Source organism: Lacerta agilis, chromosome 1 (assembly GCF_009819535.1).
Source record: "Lacerta agilis isolate rLacAgi1 chromosome 1, rLacAgi1.pri, whole genome shotgun sequence".
Classification (NCBI taxonomy): Eukaryota; Metazoa; Chordata; class Lepidosauria; order Squamata; family Lacertidae; genus Lacerta; species Lacerta agilis.
Genome location: NC_046312.1, coordinates 6025213 through 6046047, shown reverse-complemented (window position 1 = coordinate 6046047; position 20835 = coordinate 6025213). Strand labels below are relative to the sequence as shown.

Sequence of the window (20835 nt, the reverse complement as noted above, 5' to 3'; positions counted from 1 at the left end):
CAAAAGCGCGATTTTTAATCCAAATCTTTACTCACGACCACCGGGTTTTTAGCTCCATTCTTCGCAGGTAGAACTTGGACGCTCACCGCGGGCTTTGTCGCCGCGTTTGCATCCCGGTTGGGGCATGTCCCCTGAAGCCCGGCTCCGGTTGTCCCTTCACCCCCACTCCCCCTTTACAGGGGGGGCAGGGGAAGGGTTCGGAGCCTCCGCGGGCACAGCCGGGGAGCCCAGGGTGCGGGACGCTCTTCCCGCACCCCAAACGGAGCCGCGCGCTGCGGTAGCGCGGCTCCTAACCCCCGGGATGGACAAGGCGCCTCGGAACCGAGGCAGCCTTCGACCACCCGGCGATGGCGTCGCCGCCGGAAGTCCTGTTTAGGGAAGTTTTTAATGTTTAATGCTGCATTGTGTTTTTAATATCCAATTGGGAGCCGCCCAGAGTGGCTGAGGAAACCCAGCCAGATGGGTGGGGTATAAATAACAAATTATATATTATTATAATGATTAGAACCAAGCTGTGGAGTTCAAAGCCTTGTACCACAAAAAGATTCTCCCACACATGACTGCTATAGCATTGGGGGAGCAAGCACAGCACAGAGCCATAACTACACAGCACATATCAAACAATGCATTCTTGCCCCAAAACACTTCAAGGTTTGTAGTAATTAAGGTTGCTACAGATAACCATTCTGAAAATGAATATACTACTACTACTACTACTACTACTACTAATAATAATAATAATAATAATAATTTATTATTTGTACCCCAGCCACTGTGGGCAGCTTCCAACAGAATGTTAAAATACAATAATCTATTAAACATTAAAAGCTTCCCTTTCAGATGTCTCCTAAAAGTCTGGTAGTTGGTTTCCTCTTTTGACATCTGGTGGGAGGGTCTTCCACAGGGTGGGTGCCACTACTGAGAAGGCCCTCTGCCTAGTTCCCTGTAACTTGGCTTCTCGTAGCGAGGGAACCGCCAGAAGGCCCTCAGCACTGGACCTCAGTGTCCAGGGAGAACGATGGGGCTGGAGAGGCTCCTTCAGGTATACAGGACCGAGGCCGTTTAGGGCATTAAAGGTCAGCACCAATACTTTGAATTGTGCTTGGAAACGTACTGGGAGCCAATGTAGGTCTTTCAAGACCGGTGTTATGTGGTCTCGGCGGCCACTCCCAGCCACCAGTCTAGCTGCCGCATTCTGGATTAGTCGTAGTTTCTGGGTCACCTTCAAAGATAGCCCCATGTAGAGTGCATTGCAGCAATCCAAGCGAGAGATAGCTAAAGCATGCACCACTCTGGCGAGACAGTCCGCGGGCAGGTAGGGTCTCAGCCTGAGTACCAGATGGAGCTGGTAGATGGCTGTCCTGGACACAGAATTACTACACAAAGAACACAATGAAACAACAGTAACTTGTTTGTATTTGAAGAATACTTATAATGCGCCTTTAAAAATTCGAGTCACCTGAAGCCTGATTTCGAAGATGTTCTGGATGAGTTTGGCCATTACAGTCTCAGGGCTACTAAATATATCGCCAACCTGCTTGTTGACATTCTGGCAGAGGACAGTAGTATCTTCAAATATATCGTTCCTCAAGTAGGCACCCTGAGTTAGGAGAGAGTTGCCACCATTAAAATATCCACAGTTGCAAAACAACGATTTAGATCCTCCGCAAGCAAAAACTTACCTCTTGGCACTGTTTTATATACACATCGACACAGTGGGAATAGCCCTATTGGAAACAAAAGGGGGAATTGAAATTTAGGCACATTGCGACTACCGTTAATGACTGTTTCACATCCTGTTTTGAGAAGGGCACTGGGAGAGGAACTCTCTTCCTCCCAGCTCTCTTTCTTTGCTTGGCCCCTGGGGAGCTCTACTCTGCCAGCAACAGGCTACCGGGAGTACAAAATAACCAGGAGAACAGATGGGTCTGCTGGAAGGACCATTGGTCTCTCCCCAAAAAGTGGCACTTCACTGCACATGCTAATGGCAATTTAATCTGACAAACTCGACAGCCTGTGCTGGCCCCGGGGGTGCCCGGCCCTGAGGACTCTGGGTGGGAAAACCAGAAACTCACCCAGGGCCCAGCGGGGCATGGTCAGCAATTCAACAGGGGGTCAGTCTGGCAAAAAGCAAGGCAGGAAGCAGGGCAAGGTCCAGGTATGAGGACACAGGCAGGCACACACTAGCAACTGTGTTGCTCACACAACTTGGGGCTGGGGCTGGCTGGCTTTTATCTGCCCCGAGGCATAGGGCGGCCCCGATCCTCTGGTGACTCGCCTCTCCTTCTGGCCTGGAGGCGAGCACTCCTCCTGCAGGAACTTAGTTCCCTTTGCCTCTCTGCCCTGAGCCTCTGCAGCTCAGGGGCATAGCTGTCAACCCTCCCTGCTGTTTCCCAATGCTATAATAAGGGAATTTCCCGCAAAAAAAGGGGAAAGGTTGACAGCTATGCTCAGGAGAGGCTGGTCCGGACCCAGGAGCAACCTCAGCTTCTTCTGACGGGGCTGGGAGTGGAGCCCCTGCAGGCAATGGGTCCTCCATCCCATCAGGAGCCAGAGCAGACTCAGCAGATGCCTGCACCTGAGGATCCAGCACAGGTGAGGACCCTTCAGACTCAGGCCCTGGCCCTGGCTCTGCTGGTTCTGGAGGCAAGGAATCCAGTGCAGGCTGGAATCTCTCAGGTTCAGCATCCGAGTCTGAATCCCAGGCCACCACACAGCCTCTCAGGCACATTATTTGCTTAACAAAATTGGAAGCAACAGACCTGGCACTACCCATTCAGAGTGGGGCCTTTAATACAAAATATTGGAGGCTCCAAACTTGCCTTGAGACAGGCAAGAGAGGAATTAACACATGCCTTGAGATATATGTGCCCATTCTGCTTCCAACCAGGTGTAGTCGTGGCCACCCACTGGAGCTCATGCAGGTGATCATACAAAGAACTTCCAAAATATACACAGTTTTGAGCCCTGGAAAGTTTCTAGAGGAAAAGAAGCCTGCAGTTGTGGGGTGGTTGTTGACCATTCCTTTCTATAGGTCCCAGTGGTCTGAACTTGCACACGTAAGTTTGACTCAAATAACGGAGTTGTCTGCCAACTGTAGAAATCACAACGAAGCGGCAGAGGCTCTTAGAAACGGCCGGTGCACATTTGCGTGTGTACGTAAAGAAACAAGGAAGGAGTGTAGTTTTCAAGGAGAGGCTGCTGGAAGAGAAGCTAAGAAAATAAAATGGCCCGTGCTTTCAAAGGGAGAGTAGGAAGGGAGAGCCTTGTGACGTGTCTTGCAATGGACATTCCCTGCTACACATAAACTTGAGTGCAACTGCCATCCATGCAGGTAAACGGTACAAAAGTCAAACATGCAGGGGGCAAAACAAACTGCTTTTTCCAATGGCAAAATGTTCCATGTGCTGGGAATCACTTTGCTGTAGCCACATCATCTGGATGGATTAAGTAATAGCTGCAATCTGGAAGGCCCTGTTTTGAGCCAAATCATTCGGATACTTATTCTTCAAAACCCTTGCTGACTGGCTGAGGCTGCAGCACTATGCATGCTAGTTAGAAGTAAGTCTTCCTGAGTTCAATGGGGCTTACTCCCAGGTAAGTGTGCACAGGTTTCAAACCTTAGAAAGAGACTCTCGCCTCTTACCTTAAAGTGAAGCAGGACTGCAGCTACTTCTCTCATCCTGTAGATTTGCCCCCTTCTTTGTGCACTGGTAAACTCCTGGATCAGTTGGCACTCCAAATCGTGATACTTGCCTGAATTCAAGGGGAAAGGAGGTGGGAGTATAAAATAACATCCCACAAGTTAGTGAAAAGGGAGAAAAAGGACATTTCCAAGTCAATTTAAGAAATTCAGGGCAGCACAGAGGGGAACTTACTTGCTATTTTGGATTTTACTTCTGAAAACCTATTGACAAAATAACATTAAAATTAAAGGCTTGCACTTCAACCTTCTAGCAAAGAGCTAGCTTCACACATCACATTTTTACATTAATTTATGATTTCTACACCACCTTCCCAAGTTTCAGGGTGGTACGCAGCAGAATGTTAAAATATTATCAGAGAATCTCATATACAATATATTAAAATACTGTACATATCGAAACATCAACTTACAAGAAGAAAATGCAATGGACAAATTAGGGCACAGTTACAGTTGTAATTATTTTTAGGTGCAGCCCTCAAAATGTTTTCGCAGGAAATCAATATAGCGCTATGGCAATTGTCCTGTCAGCACAAGATTTTCAGCTGCAGAGACAGAATTATCCCCCCTCTCCTCCCCTCATGTGGGCAGAAGTCCTTATGTGGGCTTCTGCTAGTAGAACTAGTCAGTTGTGTCTACTGATAAATGACTCTGATAGGACAAAACATGTGCTACACATGTACGCTCTCTCAGAAGGTGGAAATGAATGCCCCTCCATGTCAAGCTCTGCTTCAGGGGCTCTGCCCCTTTTCGGGCCCACAGGCAGATTTGGAAACTGGAGAAACTTGTCACTGACATCACATCTGCTCTGCAACCTTGTGATGGTACAGCTAGAAGATGCACAAGGCAAACTCTCAACAGGTGCAGAAAAGAATTTATAAGCTAAGCCAGGGGTTGGCAACTTAAGGCCCATGGGCCACATGCGGCCCATGGGGGTCATTTAACCGGCCCCTGAGCCGCCCCCGAACCGCCCACTCGGCTAGTCGTGGCTAAACCAGCGCAGCGCGGTGTGGGGACTCACTTCTGCAGCAGTGGAAATCGCATCTGCACATGCGCAGACGCCGGAAATTGGGGGCACGCGTGATCCGGCCCAATGGGTCTACTCTGAGTAAGACTTAGCTGAATACTTAATGTGGTGCAGTGAAGAGAGGGATGAAGATGCAGGAGAACTGGGTTCTCCACTCAGCCATGATAGTCACTGGGTTACCATTGGACCAGTTACCATTTTCTCTGCATCATCATCTTACAGGGTTCCTAAGAGAATAAAATGGGAGTGGACGGGCGGGAGAAAGAGACCATGTATGTCGCTCTGAGCTCCCTGGAGGAAGGGTAGGATAAAAACTTGATTCAAGAGCACAGTACTTGGGTAAAGTCTGCCTCCTACTGGCTGCACAGTTACCCGGGAGTAAATCCCTTTGAACATAATGGCATGTAATTCTGAGTAAACAGGCATAGGATTGCACTGTAAATCATCTGCCATGTTGTCATCTACCCGCAGAAGTGAAAAATGTTGTTAAATAGATGGCAGGCTATAATTAAAGTATTTTTAAATGATTTTTTTTTCAATTGAAATGTACTGTTTTGATTTCAGCTCATGACTACTCCCCCACCCCACTTCTCCCCCTTTAAAATGCTAGCAAGAGTCAGTTGAAAATCACAAAGACCATTTTACAGCTGTCAGTCATACTTCACCTGTCAAAAGGTAACTCCTGTGCTATCAGGTGCAGTTTCTGGATAATATCAGCTGCCTCTTCAATCTATTAGGAGAAGACATACAATTTACCACAAGAGATAAACCATGCAAGCAGATCACTTGCTCCCTCAAACCAAAATCATTTCCTAATGCCCTTCTTAATGTACGGAAGTGATATCCATCACTTATTTTTGAAAATTCCCACAATCAATCCAATGAGTAGCCTGGATCCTTCCCCCCCTTCACTCCCCCACTCCAATATTCTGAATCCTCTTCCTAAAATGACTTGCTAAGAGTTTATTTCAAGCTTTAGTTTCTTGCCTTTATTCATGAAACTTGCAATCATCTCCTTTATGGAAATGGACCAGAATAATAATTTTGGGGACTTTCCTCTAGTTCTTAAATCTGTTGCTCCTTTTGGGCTGCTGCCGGGACAGGCTAAAGTGGAGTATAATGGTTCTCTGATAAGTCAGGAGATAAATTATTCTGCAGCCATTGCAGACAGACCTTGGGTGATGCTATCCTTTCCTCAGTATGCCTTCTCCCAATCTAAAGTGAGAGCCAGTCTGATACAGTTTACTATACAAAATTGAGTGATGTGGTCCAATGGACCCACTCGGTAGAAGGTGACTTCCTATGTTCCTCACTGGCTGAGCATGGGCCAGTCAACTCACCCTGCCTAACCTACCACACAGGTTTGTCGTGAAGATAAAATATGGGAGGAGGAAGAACACTGTAAGCCACCCTGGGCTCCATGGAAGAAGAACGTGATTCAAATGTCCAAATGCTTAATCTTTGATAAGGAGAAGTTCTCAAAATAAGAGTAACCCCAGAGCTCCAATTTTTAAAAGCAAAGAGCTAACCCTGGGCCTGTATGAAGGAAACATTCAGCTCAGGCTTAACCAAAAACTCCAGCGCTAAAAACATACTATGTATATAAAATAGTTTATGCAAAATTCTAGTCTCTGTGGCGCAGAGCAAGATGGCCTTGCCTGACAAGGTGAAGCCCGTGATTCATCTCTTCATGATTGCTTGTCATGACAGGCAAGGGTAGCTGAGCAGGTTTTATCACTCAGGCTAGTAAACTTCAGTGAGATTTCTAAAGCTGCACTAAAAATAGGCAAAAATTACGGTTCTGAAAACTGCTTAGTAGGCAATCAAAACCCTTTGAAGTATAAAGTGGCCCTGCGAACACAGAGACGATTGGAGATTTGGTTGTGGACAAAAACCCAAAGGGCATCCTGTGGGAAGTGATGAAAACGTATTGCCAAGATCTCAGAAGGGCTTGATCTCGCAACGCTGGGAAACAGCTGGGAAGATGAGGCAGGAGAGCCATTCTCCCTTGTCTGCGCTTTGGAATTTTGCCCCCAATCCAGCTGTACTTTGCCAGGTCTCGGAGCAAGAGCATCAGGCAGAGGTACATTAAGACAGTGTTTTTCAACCACTGTTCCGCGGCACACTTGCCTGGTGTGCCGTGGGAAAAATTGAAAAATTACTTTATATATAGTCAATATAGGCACAGAGTTAATTTTTTTAAACATTTTTTAACATTTTCTAATGGTGGTGTGCCTCGTGATTTTTTTCATGAAACAAGTGTGCCTTTGCCCAAAAAAGGTTGAAAAACACTGCATTAAGAAAATCGGGTGAAGCACACAAAACTCACATACCCACCCATTCAAACATGTAAGTAGAGGGGAAGAGATCAGTGCAGTTCTATTGAGTTCTGAGGATGCTGTGGGAGCAGTACAAACAGATCACACTGTAGGTGCATTGTAAGCAAAAGAAATTAGTAAATTATATAGCTACGGATAGAAAGGGATTTCTGGATTATATAATCAAAGAGCACCTGCTAGCATAGGCAACCTCCTAGGGCAGTCTTCCCCAGCCTGGTGCTCTCCAGATGCACTGGCTGATGGGACTTGAAGGCAGTATCATAATCTATTACAAGGGTGGAAACCTGTGACTCTCCAGATGTTGCTGGACTACATCTCCAATCACCCCTGACCACTGGAGCCAATGTAGTCCAGCTGTAGTCCAGCAACATCTAGAAGGCACCAGGTTCTCCAACCCTGGTCCACCGGGAGGAAGGCCCTCCACTATGGAATACTCTCTCTCTCAAGGACCTTACCAGTCTTCTATCAGTGTTTTATAGATTACGTATAGAACCTGTACCCCCTGGGGTTGTTTTCTAGCAGTTTTCCCCCACTTTTGCAACCTACACTTATTCATACCTCCTCACAGGCAGATTTAGGGGAGTGTAACCAGTTTGATCACACTGGGCATGGAGCCTTCGGGATGCTGCAGGGGGCACCACAACTATAATGTAGAATGGAAGGCAAGAGGCGCTGAATTTTGGCATCACACAGCGCACTGCTGAAATTTGCGACCCCAAGGTCCACCACTGACCTCCCTCTTGTGCATGCATCAGACTGTTCTAGCTACTGAAGGACCAGCAAACCGAGAAGCAAGTTTGTTTATATATATGTTTACACACACACACACACACACACACACACATAATGTAAAGGCAGGGGGTTGCTATATTTACTGATGGGGAAAAGGCTTTTGACTGCATGGAATGGGAACATGACTTTCATGGATTAAAAGCTGCTAGCACTGGAACATTTATCAACTGGTTTATCAACTGCCCTCTTCCACATATGTACAGTCATAAATGCTAATTTACTTGTGAGACTAGACAAGGTGGCCCCTTGTCCTCACTTCTGCTGAAATTCAGAGCTCCTTGCTGTTATGATAAGAAACCATTCTAAAGATCAAAGGTTTAGAAATCAGCAGGAAAGAATTTAAAGTGTGCACATATGCTGACAGCATTGCTGTTATTTCTTACTCAACCAGAACAGTCATTAAAAGATAACACCAATCAAGTAAAAAAATGAACAACAGAAGGTCTGGGGTATCATGCTTACATTTAACTAAAAGAGGAAGGTGGTAACATGCTGGAAATAACTCATTTCAGGTTTTAGAAAGAGCAAAAACCTGGTGTTTTATAGGAACAACTATGGAAGCTTGAAAATAAAAATAAAATCATATTTAGATTAACTCAACTCTGTTGAAACTTGTTTTGGATGGGAGGATAACAAGAACTATGATGAACATTAATTTCCCAACCTTGTTATGATTAAAAACTAATTAAAAGCCCCTTAGAACTTAGGAAAAACATATTTCTAGTTTCCTTATAGAGCATTTGGGATAAGTTTAGGTAACAGCTATCTCCAAATCTGTCCACTGACACATAATCTACATTTCAATGAATTTGGGAGTACAGGATACTTTAAAAAGTGAGAATGTTTTGGAATAAATAAGTACATGAACCCAAATAGAAAAGTATGAACTGCATGAGAACATACAATCAGATTAAGGAAGCAGTAGGAGAAAATAAGCCACCTTTGTTTGAATTATTTCATATCAGGAACTTCTTAATTGAAAATATAAGATGCTGAAAGACCTTGCATAACATAAAAGAAGGATATAAAAAAGACACTCAAGTACTGTTACAGATATATAAATTGTTAATACAAAAGGACAATAAAAAGTAATCTATGTATTAAAATGAAAGGAAAAGTTGGTGATAATGCTGGAGGAAAAGACTTGGGAAATATACATGGAAGAGAGTAACTCTGTATGTTTGGCCCTTAAAGAAAATTGCTACAAAAGGTTAGCTCAATGGTATTTGATGTTTGTACCGAGAAACTGGCATAAGAGTGGTTTGCAAACCAGGGTATCAAACTAGAATCTGATTGAATATCATGGAAAACTGTGGTTTGACAAAACCTCAGTTATCTGTCCCTAAGCCAGGGATGTGAGGGGAGGAGTAAGTGCTCAGGCACAAAGCTCATTCTTGAACCAGCAAAAAATAGTTTATCAAAAAAGGTGGCAACACTTGAACCAGGCCACAGTAAAGATATCAAAGTAACATCCTGGTGCAAAACAGTGAAGTCAGATTTGCAGAAAGACACACACATACTTATCTTCAAAATTTATTTTAACAACACACCTCAGTTTTCTCTGTATGTCCCCAGGAAGAGGAGGAGGAGTACATTAACCATTCTGTAGAGCCAAAAGACGCATCCTGATAATACTTATTGCTACAAAGAGGGATTACCCAAGAGACATATAACAGGGGAATGTTCATTCTCAAGTGAGAAGAATTAGGGCAAGAGTTTCAGAAGAAGGAGAGGAGGAGGAAGAAAACACAAGAGATTTCCAAGGTATTCTAAAAAGTTACTCTCTCAGCATTCTTCCAAGTCGCTTATGATTTTTGCAAAATGAAAAAGTGACAGCATTGCCACATTGAGAACGGCTGAATCTGCAGGCAAATGAAGTTAATCTGTACTCCAGAACAATGGCGCTTGGACAAGTCGCTCGCTAGGGAGTCAGAGCGTGGAAAAGTTGCAGCAAGGGGTTGTAATTAGGGCAACTCAGCTTATGGCTTGCAACTTCTTTCAATTCTGCTGACAGGCCTTACCTTTTCAGGGTTGGTGAAAACGTCAGACTTCAGCTCTCCATCTAGAAACTCATTAAAGTATTTCATCAGTTTGTGAGCCTCCACTAGCCGTTGCCGTGGTGTGTTTACCCCCTCCAGCAGGTCGCCAAGGTGACAGACTTTAGTTGCCACGTAGCTGACATGCTCATCCAGCTCTTGGAAGTGTTGGAAGGCAACCTGGGAGAAGCGGGCAGACAAAGTAATAGCGGTTGTGTTTACTGTAATTAAGGAAAGTCAAGCTATTCAATAACATTCTAAAGAGCAAAAGCACAGAAGCCAATAAAGCGAAAGGCTCAGTACTCGTCCCCTCTCCAGTAAAACAGAGAAGCATCCACAAAAATCAAGTTGACGAAAGTGCATCAAGTTGCATTAACTGAGCTAATTCCATTGGTATCCAGTGTGGATCTTAACAAAGATTCAGTATGGTTAGTGACTGACTGTCTGCCTTGTTGCTCACACAGACTGGTTCCAACCATTTGGTGAAGTATCCGGAATAATTCATATTATTCCATTTAAGATTAAATTTGTGTTATATAGAAGCAGCTATATCTGGCTAAATCACACACATTATTGAGTGCTAGAATTTGGAGTTCCCCATTTGCAGATTGCTGCATAACCAGCAGGACTAGGTAATGGCTGCTAATGCACTCAAAGCAACTGGAGAAAAGTTGCTTGTATATAAGTACACTTAGATAGATATTAAGGTAAGCTGAGTTGCCATTCTCTCACCTCCCATTCCTCACCAATGGTGGCTGGCGAGAGGCAAGAGATTGATCCCACTACCATTGTAACTATCTGTCCAGAACAGTGAAGATGCCCTCTTTTGCCTAGTTGCCAATTTTTGTTATTGAAAAATGTCAAATATATCTGCTTTAGTTAATTTCCATTTGTAACACTGATCTTTAAAGGGTATTATATCTATCTGTTTACTAATGTTTTATAATGTGAAATATCCTTGTATATCTGTAACTGATTCTTATGCTCAATGTTTATTCTGATGCTAAAGAAGTTAGTAGTGTTTTGTAGAATATGGAAATTTTCTAGAATTTTTTGCATTTGCTTTTTCAGTTTTAAGATGTCTCAAACTGCATTGTAAACCGCTTAAGAGATTTTATTAAATATAAATGCTATATAAATTGTCCAAATAAATGAAACGATATGTCTTGAACACACACCTTCCCTTACAATAAATAACAGATACCACCCCTTCAAATTTTGTTTGCAGTTAGGTGTGTGGGAAGGCAGTGGCAATTGCAGAGAGACTGTTAGTGTGTGCCTCTACCGTTCCTAGATTGGACATTCAAAGGACAAAAATTACATCAAAACCTGATGTATAAGCTTAATCTAGCACAAGTTCTCACATGCAAAATAAACTGAAATGACGAGAGTACTGCAAGAATGTGGACTGAGCCCTGACTTACCTGGTTGCTTTTCTGCAACTCTTGAACCTTCTTGGCAAATTCCTTGGCTTCTCTCTGGACTTGCTGCTCTAACTTTTCCACTCTTCTCTGGATTCTTTCATCTAGCAACTTGAGTTCATTGATATGATTCACAAATTCTTCTTGTAATCTGAAAGGTTTTTTATAAAGGGTTTGAGAAAGCAGATTGCGGTATCGTGATAACATTGTGTGATTGGTGTTACCAAATAGTTCTGAAGGCACTGGTGAAGGCATGTCAGTACTAAGACTGAAATGCTTTAAAACACACACACACACACACACACAACCTAACTTCTACAGCATATCTTCATTTTATTATAAGCATTTTTGTCCTACCCTTCCCCTGTATCCCAAAAACTGCAGTCCCTAGTCTGACTGAAGTCTTCTTGCAGGATCCTAATTTGTCCCATAAAGTGATACTTTCACAGCAAACATCTGGCCCTGAATTAGTTTAGATAAGGAAAACCATACAAGTTTACCCCATTAAAAAAAAACAAATCTAGGCTTCACATAACTGTTCATCCCCACACCGTAAGTCTAGCAAGTACACAGACCAGGAACAACCTTGAGACACCTAAAGACCTTTCATGCAAACATGTGGGTGCACAGTTGTATAAAACAGGAATCCGAAACTGGGCAAAAGACACACGGAGTCCCAAGTCCCAGTCCCAGTTAAAGGATTTCAAAAGGATTTAGGAAGGCCTCTGGGCCTAGTGAAGAACTAGGTTCAAGGTCCAAAGCCATTAAAGCCTGGCAGCTTTTATGCCCAGCTACGCACCTGAAAAAGCTACTCTGCCAACCTTAAAAATAGCGAAAACAAACTCTAGAGGAATTGGGAAAATAAGACAGCCGTGAGAAAATCGATCTGCTTATTAAAATGGATTAAAAGAATGTTGTGAAATTGCACTTAACCTTATCAAAATGCCCCTATTCACTCCACTGCACCCACACCTAGCAATTATGTCATATTGAATTCTATACTAAACTAGCAACTTTCAAGAATTGGTCAAGTATAGCAGTTTAGGGATTAATCCTCCCAAGTTCCTTAACCATGCTCTTAATGTTACTTGTGGAAGCCAAAATGGCCATGTCAATAAGCTACGTAAGACCAGTTCCTTCTCCAATCTGGGCTTTCAGAAGAAAACTTCTCCCTTTCTTACCCCGTTTAATTCTTTCTTTCTACGTTATACTTCCTCAACCCCCTTTCTACCCACGACACGCTATTCTGAAAACCACCTAAGGAGCTTGCGTGGGGGGCATGGAGGAGGGGGTGTCATAGCGATCCAGCGGCTTTCGCAGCTGGTGTTTATTGGGGACTTATATGATTCGCAGAGTGCTTGCCCTTTGTTAAGGGATGGTTAAAAGTCTTCATTGTCCGGCTGGATTATGCAACTGAATTTTACCTTTTGGGATCAAAAGCTTCCACGCTACTTCGGGAACCTCCTCCGGGAGTCCTCCATGCCAGGCGTTCAATGTACTCATCTGCCACAAAGGGCTCCTAACCACACAAGAAAAGAACCACTTTTTTTACAGCAAGCCACAGCAGGAAGTACAAGATACATATTGTTTACACCTCGCTGAGTGAAAGCGGCTAAAAGCTTTTTTTCTGCAGTGAATGCCTTACAAACCATAGATAATAGGGCCAGTGGCACTTTACACATTTGTGCACGTAATCTAAAAATTAGGCATTTTGAATATAGTGAACATCTCGTTCGGCGCTTGCAAAACTGGCCCGCTATAAGCAGCGGCTCCCAGCCTTTTACACTCCAGGACCTGTCATTCACTTCAAAGCCCAATCAGGATCTAGGCCCAGTGCATTCAAGAGTGTGCTCACTCAGTGGTGACGCCAGCGATTTGTACACAGGGACCTTCCAATCCATCGGCTCAGAGAGAGGCTGGATTAGACAAGGAAAGTCGCAAGCTGTTCCCTTAAGTTCGTCAGCCTCCGCTATCAACTTCCCACACTCTAATCATGTCGTTCTGCCATGCAGCTCCTTATGGGTGGAGAGGCCGTATCTCGGTTGTAGAGGAACACACTCTGAATGCGCAAAGGGCCAGGTTCAGTGACACCATTTCCATTTACAAAGATCTCAGGTAGCAGGAAGCCTCTTTCCTTGCCCGTTCCTTCACTGCTGTGAGTCTCACCTGCCACCCCACATTATTCATTTATCTGTCCCAAACCCTGAGCACATTCCTATCTTCATGTGGATTGTAGATTTCATAGGAAGACTGTGTCCCTTCTGTATGGCACCAGGAACACACTCTGTTTACTTTTAGAGGGTTTTTACATTTACAAAATTAATAATAATAATAATAATAAAAAAAAAAAGTTTCTAATCCACCCTTCACCATAAGGTCCAAGGGCAGGTTACAGCAATTCAAAAGTCAGTATTAAAAAAAGCTTAAAATAAATTACACAGAGTTGTAGAAGCTCATCAAGAATAGATCTTGTGCTTATGGGTTTTTTTTAAAAAAAAATTAATTGCAATATATTTTTTCAAAAAAGGAATAAAATGGAAAAAAGAAAAAAAATGTAATCTTACGTCTTTGAGCTAATTTAAAAAACTAGATTACTGGAAAGTGATAGGAGGTTTTAAAAACATGATATTGAGGGCAATAGCAATAAGCCATCTTTTTCCAAATTCAGTGCTCAGAGGCCACAAGCAGTTTTTTATTCCAGGCATTTTTAATATCAGTGCCAAGCGTTAGCACCTTGAAAAACAATACCTGACTAGATAGACAAGTTATTCCACACCTACAGTGCACCAAAGTTATACCACAAGTTTGTTCTGTTTAGTGGCAAAGCCAAGCTTCTTCTTTGATTTAACTTGTCTTTTTAGCATTCCATTGCTACATTTGTTTGTAATGCAATTGTTCCATGAGGCATAGAGATTTAAAAAAAGAAATGGTAGACATGGTCACCACAGAGTTTTAAATCACAAGTTCAGAAACCCATTATGAATTTCGTATCTGATTCAAAGGGACAATATAGATCATAAGAATGAGACCACTGTGAAATTTGGTATGGACATTTGCAAACATTTCCAGAGGAGTAACCATGTTAGGCTCTTGCAGCAAAAACAATATTTTATGTTATTAAAATATTAGTTTTTATGTAGCACCATAAAAACTACGTCATAAAAAATTGTTAGTCTCTAATGAGCCACAAGGCTCTTTGATCACATTTACAAAACTTTTTTCTGTTTATAGTTCAAGTACTTGTTGGACCACTGTTTTAAAAAACCTGCTAGATCAGACAACAGGCCTACCTAGTCCTGTATCCTGTTTCCCAACCAGACGCCCACAAGCAAAGTGTTGCAATGTGCCTCTTGAACAATGTGTATTCCCTAAGTGGCATCTGCACCCAAACTGCGGCCCTCCAGATGTTTTTGCCTACAACTCCCACGATCCCTAGCTAACAGGACCAGTGGTCAAGGATGATGGGAATTGTAGTCCAAAACATCTGGAGAGCCGAAGTTTGGGGATGCCTGCCATAGAGTCTTTCACCAGGCAAGTGTGATGTGCAGTTCCCTCCTCTACAGAGATTGTCTGATCACTACTATTAATACTCTACTAACCTATGGTGAGTCTGACCAAACTGCGGGAGGCAGTGGAAGACAGGAGTGCCTGGCGTGCTCTGGTCCGTGGGGTCACGAAGAGTCGGACACGACTAAATGACTAAACAACAACAACTAACCTATGGACTGGACTCCAGCAATGTGTTGTTATATGGGACTGCCTCTGAAGACTTCTTGGAAACCTCAGTTAACACAGAGTGCAGCTGCCACGCTGCTAGCTGGGAACAGCTTTAGGGAAGGTAGCTCAGCAGGTCTCTTAAACAGACAACACTAGCTGTCAGTCCATTTCAGCATGAGCCTTTGTTCATCTTCTGAGACCCTCCTCTTGGTCCTTGTGCTATGTGACGTTAGGCAGGTGATGATTGGGGAGAGAGTGCTCTTGGCTGTGAAGCTCTGTCAATAGAATGCCCGCCCCAGAGAACTTGCCTGGAGCCAACCTTGATGTATTTTCAGCAGCAGGCAAATGCCTTTTTGTTTTCCTAGGGGCAATCCGGCATGTTTTATATCCGTCAGTTTTAGTTTTATGGATTTACTGATTTCACTGGTTCCTGGCTACTGCTTCTAGGATCTGAACAGATTTAACATAGTGTTTTATTGTTTGCATAGCATGCCACCCTGGGAGACATGCACCATAATCGTATGTGAGTCGACAAAGCAAAATGGTTGCTCCCAGACCTGGGTTTATTGTGAGATTGGTGCTCCTCAAGTGTGCAAGCTCACAGTGTCCAAACAACATTGTTAGCATAAAAGCCAGCCTGTACTTCCCTCCACCACCACCCCAAATTAAGCCAGATTTACCCTTTCTGAAGAAAACCCAACATGCTAAAAAAAATAAATCCTGTTGCCAGCAACCCATCTGCAATATCCAAATATTAAGTCCCCATCCGGAAGTACCCAAAGCCTTACTGAGTGCCCAGGACTTATTCCCAGGTAAGTATGCATAGACTTATGGCCTTACACTGAAGGGATGTCTATATGTTTCATAAACATTCTGGGTGGGGTAGAACACAAACGAAGCACAGTGAAGTGGGAAGCAGGCTATCAATTGACAGTCAATGTGCTGGCCGAGGTCCACTGTGATCATGAACTACTTTTTAAAATGGATGGAAACATAGCACAAAATGAATCATCATGTTGCCCAAACTGAACACTACCTGGAACAAAATAAAAAATTCCTTCCAGTAGCACACCTGGAACATTCACAACATAATGCAGAGGAGGAATGTTTATTCCAATGGAGGGTCAATTTCTTCTGTACACCTGCCTACTGTGAGAACATTCCACACTGCCCACTTTTCCTGTAATCTAACAACAATACATACTGCATTGCTAGCTAATGGGGCTGCCTGCAAAACTGGAAGACTCTGTATGGCCTACACTTAATTGTAAAGCCAGTAGCCTAATCATGCCAAGTTCTTAAAAACTTTTGGCAAGTGACATATTGTCTACCACAGTAGTACATTTACAGTGCAACCCTAACCATTACTCCGAAATTAAGCCCAACTGAATTCAAGAGACATACTCTCCAGCTAAGTATGCAGAGCGCCACAGACCTAGAGATCCTACAAATATTTGTTTGTTTGTTTGTTTTGTTTTGTTTTGACTAGAGATCCAAGGTTCACATTCTCTGGAAACCTCTTTGTATTTAAGGATGGCTGATAGATCTGCACAGATGAAATCATCTGTTTCCCCCCTCTCTTCCACTAAGCACAGAGGTCATGTTACACTATGATGAGTGCATGCCAGTGTTACATTATGTCTGGGTGACTCAAACTGTCTGGCAGGCCAGTCCCTAGGCATTTATTTGAACTGCCATTTGAACCATCACACAATGAATGTAATCTTCCTTTCACCGCTGCTACTCCTGGTGATTATGCTTCCTTAGCATGCCTCCCATTTACAGATAAATATTGCAGCGTTCACAGCATCATAGAATTGTAGAGTTGGAAGGGACCCCAAGGGTCATCTATTCCAACCCTCTGCTATGCAGGAATCAATTCAGAGGAAACCACAGAGGAAGTGGAAGGAAATGGAGGCAGGGTAAAACAAGGAATGAGTTCAAGGTTCTTTTGGTTGCATGTGCTTAGGCCAAGTTACAGGCAAAGTTACAGTCAGGCTCTGGAATTGGGGGTTGTTCCAAAGGCAAAACACACACACACCGTGCATCTTCACACTTGTTCACAATGAAAACCACCTCGCAGGTTCTGGTACAAACTGAAACACAGGGATATAAATTTAACAGACCAGCTGAGGCTATTTAACGTGCCTTGCTTTTATCGTATATATTATCTTTAAGTTGGAAGATGCTTGGGGCCACTTCATGGGCTGAAAGGTGTTTAAATAAATAAATAAATAAATAAATATGGCAGCTACTTGTAGCCTGTAAACATAAACACACACACACGTCCGTTTGCAGGGTATTTCAAAGAAAAGTGTCTGGCCTAAGGTGCGAATGGTCACTTCGTTTAGCCAGTCTCTTTCCTAGCAGGGCTCCTGAACTTGAACAGCTACAGAAGTGAAGGAAATGCAGCAAATGAAATTCCATCTCCATGCCAGCTGCACTTCTGCCTGAAATGCAGCTGTTATGGGCCCAAGGGGAAGACGTGCCAAGAAAAGAAAGAGTGGCAACCATAGACCATCTCTTAATACAAATCGGTATATGACTTCTTCGGCAGCTTAGGGCTGCAAGGAATACTCAAGGCCAGAGCAGTGGGCACATGGGGAGCTGCACCACCAGCGCCCACCTGCCTGCCTTCTTACTTACAAGCACTGGCTTTCAGCCTCCTCCTCCTCCTTAGTCTGCTGCCTTTGGAGAACTCATCGGGAAAGAGGATGGAGATGAAACTGGAATTTGTTGGTTCTTTCTGACCCTGGCCTCCTTGCTTTCTGCCCTTTCAGTCCCAATAGGTTCCAGTCAGCACCGGACCAGGGATTAGTTCAATGCCCTGATTACCTCAATATTGGAGGAAAGTGGGCTAAGACATCATTTATCAAACAAACTCTTAAAACCTCCCCCCCCCCCAATAAAAATAACCTTCGAAGTTCTACTACAGTATTTTGGGGGGAACAGCAGCAATGCCACCAGTTTGGGGGTGGGTGGGAATTGCCTATTACTGTATTATTATTATTATTATTATTATTATTATTATTATTATTATCATCATCATCATCATTATTGCCCTGAATTCGTCTCTCTGGCTAAACTTCATCATCTTTGCAGACACAACCCAATGAAGCATCTCACCCACCCTACTACACCTCCAAAACAGTGTCTCCCCAATTTCCACCCACTGTTCGCAAACTCTCGCTCCCCATCTCATTCGCCCTGAGCCACACATGAGGCTTCCCAATTTGTTATTATTATTTACCGGTAATCCTAGAAAAGCATCAACAGCTGCACAACAAGCAAATAACCCAGCAGGAGAATCTTTTGCCTGTCTCGGGGAGGGGGGCTCATTTTTCCATTTTACGTGGCTGTCAAAGGTGTGAGGGGAAAGTCTAGGTACTAGACACTCCCCCCCATCCTTTCTCCTCTAAGACCAACCTTAAAGGTAAAGGGACCCCTGAGCATCAGGTCCAGTCGTGTCCGACTCTGGGGTTATGGCGTTCATCTCGCTCTATAGGCCGAGGGAGCCGGCATTTTTCCGCAGACAGCTTCCAGGTCATGTGGCCAGCATGACAAAGCCGCTTCTGGCTGGAGCGGTACCTATTTATCTACTTGCACTTTGACGTGCTTTCGAACTGCTAGGTGGGCAGGAGCTGGGACCGAGCAACAGGAGCTCACCCCGTGGCGGGGATTCGAACCGCCGACCTTCTGATCAGCAAGCCCTAGGCTCTGTGGTTTAACCCACAGCACCATCTGAGTCCCACAAGACCAACCTTATGCCTCCCTATTTCTGACCTAACAGACACAAGATGCTACTCCACTACATTGCTGACAGCTGCCCCTCCCCATCTTTCCCTGCAAAACACACACCCATTTTGCTCTCCTCAAACCCTCACTGCCCCACTGACAGCTCCCTTCCACCACCACTTGCCTTTCCTTCCCTCTCCCCTTTAGTGACACGACTCCCCCCTCCACAAAATCAGCTCAACCTAAACCCTCTTCCTCCCTCAGCAGACATAGAAAAAGGCAAGTTTATAGACAAAGGAGCATCCCATCTGCACCCCTTTTGCCGCCTGAGGCTGGGACTTTGCCCACCCATCTTCCTCTCCCCTTTGCTCCCCTCATCTCCATGTATGAACTTAATAGGGCTTTGCTTATTTTTTGCTTGCTATTATTATTGTTGTTGTCGTTCGGTATTATTTGCTTGCTATTCTTGCTATGCTGTTAATATTGTTTTATAGATTATAAATACTTGTTAATAGATTATAGATCATACGATTTGTTAATCATATGACTTTTGCTTTAATTCTGGTGTTTAGCTTATTTCTCTTGCTTTGTCAACAGCGTTTTTGCAGGTTGCGACTGCTTCTCCGGTGATTTGTTAACTATTCTATATGATTTATGACGGTCTACGCTGCTATCACTCATTGTCCGTATGCTGCTCTGGGACTCGTGTGAACAAAAAGCAGTATAATAATAATAATAATTTATTATTTGTACCCCGCCCATCTGGCTGGGTCTCCCCAGCCACTCTGGGCAGCTTCCATCAAATATTAAAATACATTTAAAATAGAAAATGCAATAACTAAATCAATCAAACCACCCCTTGTCACTCTGCTTGCCTTCAATACTTCACTCCCCGGAGGGACAAGACCACCCCACCCCACCCCCCAAAGAAACAATCTGCCTATTTCCTCACCTCATAGAAAACAGTCCCTCCCTAGGGGGTGCCCCATTGCAGGAGAGGGGGTATCACCCCACATGGTATCATCCCAAATAAGGAGAGGGGGTGCCACCCCACATGAGAAGAGGGATACCCCCACATGATGAGAGGAGGTATCCCCCACATGATAGGGGGTGCCACCCCACATAAGAGGGATATCCCCCCACATGAGAAGAGGGATATCCCCCACATGAGAGGGGGTGCCCCCCACATGAGAAGGATAACCCCCATGATGAGAAGAGCTATCCCCCACATGATAGGTGGTGCCACCCCACATAAGAGGGATATCCCCCCACATGAGAGGGGGTACCACCCCACATGAGGAAAGGGGGTGCCCCCACATGAGAAGGATACCCCCCATGATGAGAGGAGCTATCACCCACATGATAGGGGGTGCCACCCCACATGAGGAGAGGGATATCCCCCCACATGAGGAGAGGGGGTGCCACCCCACACGAGGGCTTTCCCCCCATGAGAGGGCAACATCTCCCCCCTCCCCATGAGGAGGGGAGGGGAGCGGGCAACGCCCCACATGCCCCATTCTCTCTCCCCCCCCACACACATTTTGCCTCAGTGACAGCTCCCTCTCTCCCGCCCGCCCGGCCCAGGTCGCCTCCCTTACCCCCGGCGGGGCGCGCCCCCCAACCCCTCACCTCGAAGAGCTCGGGCGTGACAGCCGCCATGGTGCCCGTCCCTGCTCCGTCGCCGTCCCTCAGCCGCCCCCGGAGGCCCGCAGCCCTCCGCCCGGACCAGGCCTCCTCCATGGCCTCTCTCGGCGGAGGCGGAGGCGGCGGCCGAGTCCCGAGCCCTCCTCCTCCCGCTGCTGCTGCTGCTGCTGCTCCTCCTCCGCCGGAAACCGTCCCTCACCAGGCCGCGGCTGGGCCCTTCCCCGGCTCGGGGCCTGCGAGGCAGCTCCGCCCAGGCAGAGGCGCCCCAGTCAGCTGCTGCTGCTACTGCTCTGTCGCCGCCGCCGCCGCCGGCTAGGCCCCAAAGCCGCGCCTCGGAGGAAGCGGGAAGGCCCGGCGGAGGAAGGCGGCCTGAGGGGGCAGAGAAGGCGGAGGCCGCTCCTGAGGAGAGGGGCGAGGGGAG

At 45.0% G+C, this 20835-nt stretch overlaps 1 protein-coding gene across 1 annotated transcript in view; it reads right to left on the bottom strand.

The window, feature by feature from the left end:
• Window positions 1-20510, bottom strand: part of EXOC5 (exocyst complex component 5) — a 35647-nt gene extending 15137 nt beyond the window's left edge. The window contains exons 1-9 of the mRNA XM_033168618.1: window positions 20400-20510; window positions 12743-12837; window positions 11322-11469; window positions 9883-10077; window positions 5396-5460; window positions 3879-3907; window positions 3647-3756; window positions 1683-1727; window positions 1460-1600 (exon numbers count right to left, since the gene is read on the bottom strand). Of these exons, the coding sequence (XP_033024509.1) occupies window positions 1460-1600; window positions 1683-1727; window positions 3647-3756; window positions 3879-3907; window positions 5396-5460; window positions 9883-10077; window positions 11322-11469; window positions 12743-12837; window positions 20400-20510 (939 nt within the window). The remainder of the gene's footprint in view (window positions 1-1459; window positions 1601-1682; window positions 1728-3646; window positions 3757-3878; window positions 3908-5395; window positions 5461-9882; window positions 10078-11321; window positions 11470-12742; window positions 12838-20399) is intronic.
• Between the last annotated feature and the right edge of the window lie 325 nt (window positions 20511-20835).